The sequence below is a fragment of the Zootoca vivipara genome, chromosome 4, assembly GCF_965207765.1.
Source record: "Zootoca vivipara chromosome 4, rZooViv2.hap1.1, whole genome shotgun sequence".
Taxonomy (NCBI): domain Eukaryota; kingdom Metazoa; phylum Chordata; class Lepidosauria; order Squamata; family Lacertidae; genus Zootoca; species Zootoca vivipara.
In genome coordinates this window covers 102,849,723-102,855,695 of record NC_142587.1, presented here as the reverse complement: position 1 = coordinate 102,855,695, position 5,973 = coordinate 102,849,723, and the positions used below count along the sequence as shown (strand labels likewise).

Genomic DNA, 5,973 nt, shown 5'->3' with positions numbered 1-5,973 from the left:
GCTGGATGTGTCATGGGTGATTTTGCATTGGGGGGGCGGAGAGGGCAGGGGGCGCCCGTCACTTGCCCTTTCTGCCTGCTGTGGAATTGCAGGGTTGGAAGGGACCTCCAGAGGTCCTCCAGCCCAGCCCTTTGCAAGGCAGGAATTGCAGCTGAAGTGTCCCTGGCAGTCGGGCACTCAACCCCAAAGCTCCCCTCTCTGCCTGTTTCCATTTTCCTTCCACCCCCAACCAAGGGCAGAGACTTGGTGGAGGTGAGAGGAGCCCAGCTGGATTAAGGGGGCCCCTCTGGTCCAGCTGCTTCTTCTCACAAGCAGGCCCCGAGTGCAAGAGCTGCTCTCCCTTCCTGCCGTTTCCAGGGACTGGCATTTGGACGCCCCAAACAGCCTAGTCGCCTTTGACAGCCCTCTCCTCCTCTTTGAGTTTGTCCAATCCCCTTTTAAAGCCATCCAAGTTGGTGACCGCCACTTCCTCCTGTGGCAGGGAGTTCCAGTGGTCGGCTCTGTGCTGTGCAAAGGGCTTTTATCTGTCCCGAATCCTTTAACGTTCAGCTTTTTGCTCCGTATGGGGCTTCACACAGACACAGCCCACCAGGCTCCCAGCTGCTCCAACCAATGGGTGGTGGTGGAAGGCGCCTCAGCCAAGTGTGTTCCTACTAGATGGCCTCTGGGTGCCCCCCCAGAGCATGAGGCGGCTCCTCCGGGACTTGCCCCCCCCCCCGCTGCAGGCTCTCTCCCTTGGCTTGCTGCCCCCCCCCCGCTTCCTGCGCCCGCCCTCCCCCTCCAATTGGGTCCACACGCCTGGCTCTGGGTGCAAAGGGCTCTTTATTGGCAGCGCCTCTTGGCTCACTCGGTGTCGCTCTCGGCCGTGGCGCTCTGCAGGAGGGGGAGCGACATGGAGTGCCTCTCGGCGTCAGCCAGGCTGGCGGTGGACGGGCCGGACTTGGGGCGGTGGCGCCGGAAGGGCCATTTCCCTGCGGGGGGCAGAAGAATCGCAGCGTAAGAGAGTGGGGAGGGGCTCCCCAAGGGCCGTCCAGTCCAGTCCCCTGTGAGGCAGGAGCCCCTGGCGGGTGGCTTCCTAGACCTTCCCAGAAGGTGCCGTGCTGCCTGCTGGGCAGCCCCAAACCACCACCTCTCCCCACATTTCAGGGGGAGAAGCCCAGCAGAGGCCTCTGTAGGGGCTAATGGGGGGGGCCTCTTGCCAGTGGGGGCCTGAACGGGAAGAGCCAAGCAATGGCACCCCACCCACAATTTGGGACCATCTAGTCGAATTCCCTGCAATGCAGGGAGCCAAGGGGCTGAAAGGGGGTGCCAGGCAGAATGCCGGCAGTGGGGTGGTGCCCTTGAGAAATGACAGCCGGGGGGGGGGGGGTCCAAGATGCCAGCAAATTGAGATGGAGGCATTTAGCTGCTAGGCGGCCGTGGAAATTTTAGATTCTTCTTCCCATGTGCTCTCTGAAACCATATTTTTACCCCACTTGAAGGTGCAGCTACGAACAGAAGAGGTTTCCATCTGGGTCAGAGGGGGCCACCTAGGCCAGCCTCCTGCTCATGATCGGAAATCCACAAGCAGGATTCGAACACAGGAGCAGCTCTCCTCTCCTGCTACTTCCAGCCCCTGGGACTCAGAAGCACGGCTTCCTCTAGCTGGGGGTGGGGTGGGGGAGAGCCACTCCTGGCAGCTTCCCAAAATGAAAGCACCAAACATTGAGCACTTCCTCCAGCTGTAGAGGCAGAGCCCAGCCTGAATCAGAATCGTGGAGTCGGAAGGGACCCCCCGGGGTCATCCAGTCCCACCCCTCAGCTCAAGCATCCCTGACCGCTGACCAGCCAAGTTGGCGGTCATCACGGTCTCCCGTGAAGAGCGAAATGCCTCACCTGCCAGGGTCCTCGTGGGCCTGCTAAGGGGTCTCCAGCGCTTGCGGGAAGCCTTGCCCTCCTCCTTGGGCAGGGGGCTCTCCAGGGGCGGCTTGGGGGCTGGGGTCCTGGGGGGCTCCAGTACTGCCATCCGGACCCAGGCGGCCCTGGCAGGCAAGTTGTGGCCCGTGGGTTTCTGGGAGCCCAGCACCCCTTTGGGGCCGAGGGCAAACTTGAGGCAGGAGAAGGCCACGGGCAGCGGCTGGTCGCGGTGGAAGAAGCTGTGCTCGGCGCCCTGCGTGACGGCCATCGTCAGGCTGGCGCAGTAGAAGACCTCGTAGACCACGTAGACGCTGCTCTGCGAGCGCAGCCAGGGCAGGTCCGGGCGCAGGGAGACGGTTCCGGGGCGCAGGACCAGGAAGGCCACCTTCTTGTGGACGCCCGACATGGTGAGGCGCACGTGGCGCAGGGCGCCCGCCACCAGCCGCGTCTCCTCGTAGCGCGACTCGCCCCGCACCCGGGCGTTGTACTCGCGCGTGCAGTGGGTCAGCTCCCTGGCAGGGGTGCCCTCCTGAAGCAGGTTTTCCAGGGGCCCCACGGGCACCAGGCAGCGCTGGCGGCGGAGGAGACCCTGCCCCAGGGGGGGCTTCTTGATCAGCACCGTCAGCAGGTCGTAGGAGGCGGCATCTTCCAGGAAGGGCACGGGAACCACCGTGGGGCCAAAGCGCTCCTCCACCACCTGCCCAGAGAGAGGGGGGGAGGTCAGGATGTCAGGGTGTGGGGAGGCACACCCAAGGGTCATCTAGGGCAACCCCCGAAATCACAGTTGGAGAGAGACTGAAGACAGAATCTGAATTCAAAATGACCTCATCAGATTGGAGAACCGGGTGCTAGCTAACTGTCGGGGTGTGTTGTGACTACTCTTGAGTAACGGCCTTCCACATGCTTGTCTTTCAGACGTTTTTATTGGTGCACATTATTTACAGTGTAACGGATTGCTCATTTCATGTCTACCCGCTCGAGTCAGATTCCTGCACTACCCCCTTCCGCGTTCGGGACCAGCATAAAAGCCTCGGAACTGAGAAGCGCCTCCCTTTCCTCCTCCTCCTCAATTCCGGCGTCAAGGGAACGGGTCTTCTGTCTGACCTATTCCTGTCCACTCTTTCCGCCTCCCTCTCTTCCTGCCTATGGAGCAGGGGCTCTTTGATGTTGCCAGAGCCCTGGCCCTCCCTCTCCGTTTCCTGACTCACCCCTTCAGACCCCTCGCTCTCATGACTGCTTGGAGACGGGCTGCTTCTGATGAGGGGGGAGGGTTCTCTATAATCCCTCCCCCTTACACTAACAAAATGAATTTCAGTAGGGACAAAAGTACGGTTGAACACTTAGGCAGGAAGAACCAGATGCACAAATATAAGATGGGGGACACCTGACTTACTAGCATGCTCTAGTTATCTCCCGCTTGGACTACTGCAATGCGCTCTATGTGGGGCTACCTTTGAAGGTGACCCGGAAACTACAACTAATCCAGAATGCGGCAGCTAGACTGGTGACTGGGAGCGGCCGCCGAGACCACATAACACCGGTCCTGAAAGACCTACATTGGCTCCCAGTACGTTTCCGAGCACAATCGAAAGTGTTGGTGTTGACCTTTAAAGCCCTAAATGGCCTCGGTCCGGTATACCTGAAGGAGCGTCTCCACCCCCATCGTTCTGCCCGGACACTGAGGTCCAGCTCCGAGGGCCTTCTGGCGGTTCCCTCACTACGAGAAGCCAAGTTACAGGGAACCAGGCAGAGGGCCTTCTTGGTAGTGGCACCCGCCCTGTGGAACGCCCTCCCACCAGATGTCAAAGAAAACAACTACTACCAGACTTTTAGAAGACATCTGAAGGCAGCCCTGTTTAGGGAATCTTTTAATGTTTAATAGATCATTGTATTTTAATATTCTGTTGGAAGCTGCCTAGAGTGGCCGGGGAAACCCAGCCAGAAGCCCACCGTGTGATGCAGCAGCAAAAAAGGCTAATGCTCTTCTAGGCTGCATCCACAGAAGTGTAGTGTCCAGATCAAGGGAAGTCAGAGTCCCTTGATAACCACCACAATTTAAGGAGGATGTTTGACAAGCTGGAAGCCAGTGTGGTGTAGTGGTTAAGAGCGGTAGACTCGTAATCTGGGGAACCGGGTTCGCGTCTCCGCTCCTCCACATGCAGCTGCTGGGTGACCTTGGGCTAGTCAAACTTCTCTGAAGTCTCTCAGCCCCACTCTCTTCACAGAGTGTTTGTTGTGGGGGAGGAGGGGAAAGGAGAATGTTAGCCGCTTTGAGACTCCTTCGGGTAGTGATAAAGCGGGATATCAAATCCAAACTCTTCTTCTTCTCCTCCTTAAACTGAGGACCCTTACAAGCCACGTCCCAAGGTGTCCCATGAGAGACCCCCCAGGTCAGGTTAGCTCTGCTGCCCCTCTCCAGGGAAGCACCTGCAGGATCAGGCCCATCTCCTGCTCTCACAGGGGCCAAACAGATGCCCCAATGGGAAACTCGAAAGCAGGACCTGAGCACCAGAGCCCCCCCCCCTTCCTGGCATCGAGAAGCATTGCTGCCTCCACTTGCGGAGCTGGAGCAGAGCCCCCTGATACCCAGCTGGGGGTCTTGGTGTGAGGGGCACCCAGGAAGCCCATGCTGCAGACTAGTCCCTCCTTCCCAGGGCCCCCCTCGCCAGGCCAGCTCCTCTCCTCCTCCTCCTCTTCTTCCTCCTCCTCACCTTGTCCCTGATCAGCTCCCAGTTGGCATCCGCCTCCCCAATCTGCAGGGTTTGGACCCCGCCGTCCATCTTGCAAGCAGCTGGACAAGGCCTAGAGGGGTCCAGGAGGGTGGCAAGAGAGCGTGGGCATGGGTCTGGGCAAGGCCAAGGGCATGGGGCTGGGCATGGAGGAGCTGTTCAGCGTCTGGGAAGATGTGCCCCCCCTCCCTGCAGGCTTGGAGCTGGGAGCAGCAGAAGGCAGGGCTGGCCTGTGAGGTCACAAAGGGCCCCCTGCCGCCATCACCCCAGGGGGCTGCCTCTGAGCACCACAGAGGGAGGGGGAGAGAGCCCTTCGAAGGCGGGCGGGTGGGCTTTGGTGCCGCCCTTGCAGGCGAGAAAGGAGGGTGAGTAGAGGAAAGATTTAAGCTGAATGTTGGAAGGTTCCGGACAGATAAGAGCAAGTCCTCCTTCACGCACCGCATAGTTAAACTCCAGAACTCCCTGCCACATGAGACAGCGATGGCCACCAGCTTGGGTGGCTTAAAAAGAGGATTAGACAAATTCATGGAGGAGGAGAGGGCTGTCGATGGCAGCAAGGCTTCCGGAGACCAATTTCTGGAAGCCGCAGGAGGGGAGAGTGGGGCTCTTTTGCTGGAATCATGCTTGGGGGGGGGGGTCCCATGTGGGCCTCTGGTTGGCCGCTGTGAGAACAGGGGGCTGGACTGGATGGTCACTCTTTGGCCTGACCCAGCACCTTCTTCTGATGCTCTTATGGCCAGCCTGGCTGCAAAAGCTGTTTCTTGGGCAACATATATTTGAGAAGGATCTAGAAAAGCACCGTACTGGGAGGCCCAAGACAACAACGACCCCCCCCCACCCGCCTGCTCTCATCAGGAAGTGGAGCAGCTGAGGAGGCCTGAGGTGAGTGGGGGGAGCAGCGGGCTGCAGCCCCCCACTTATCTAGTGGAATCTCAATTCAAAATAGCCCAAGAAATGGATGGGCAGAAGATGCAGACGCTAAGGGGGCAGGGCTGTCCCAGGACATGTCCCTGCCTGTTGGGGTGGGGACAAGATTTTGCCCCACACACCCAGGAGCCAATGGGCCTGGCATTAGAAAGAACTTGCTGACAGTAAGAGCTGTTTGGCAGTGGAATTTGCTGCCAAGGAGTGTGGTGGAGTCTCCTTCTTTGGAGGTCTTTAAGCAGAGGCTTGACAGGCATATGTCAAGAATGCTTTGATGGTGTTTCCTGCTTGGCAGGGGGTTGGACTGGATGGCCCTTGGGGTCTTCCAACTCTAGGATTCTATGGCCCTCCACCCCCATCTTCTGCCAGTTTAGGGGCTGCCACAGGGCCAGGAGGCCTGCCGCTCTCAGCTTTGGCCTCCAGG

General features: G+C 59.3%; 1 protein-coding gene across 1 annotated transcript; it reads right to left on the bottom strand.

Moving 5' to 3' along the window:
• Positions 1–843: 843 nt before the first annotated feature.
• On the bottom strand, positions 844–4,676 carry C4H11orf42 (chromosome 4 C11orf42 homolog). The gene is made up of 3 exons (XM_035115250.3): positions 4,608–4,676; positions 1,876–2,593; positions 844–971 (listed from the first exon to the last, which is right to left on the bottom strand). The coding sequence occupies exons 1-3, from the start codon at positions 4,674–4,676 to the stop codon at positions 844–846; spliced, it is 915 nt and encodes a 304-aa protein (XP_034971141.1).
• Positions 4,677–5,973: the final 1,297 nt, after the last annotated feature.

Bases quoted from the DNA above. Each gene is read 5' to 3' on its own strand.
- C4H11orf42 (XM_035115250.3), bottom strand. From the start codon at position 4,676: ATGGACGGCGGGGTCCAAACCCTGCAGATTGGGGAGGCGGATGCCAAC. The intron at 2,594-4,607 runs GTGAGGAGGAGG...CTCTCTGGGCAG, and splicing joins GGGAGCTGATCAGGGACAAG to GTGGTGGAGGAGCGCTTTGG. The intron at 972-1,875 runs GTGAGGCATTTC...TGCCCCCCGCAG, and splicing joins GCCCACGAGGACCCTGGCAG to GGAAATGGCCCTTCCGGCGC.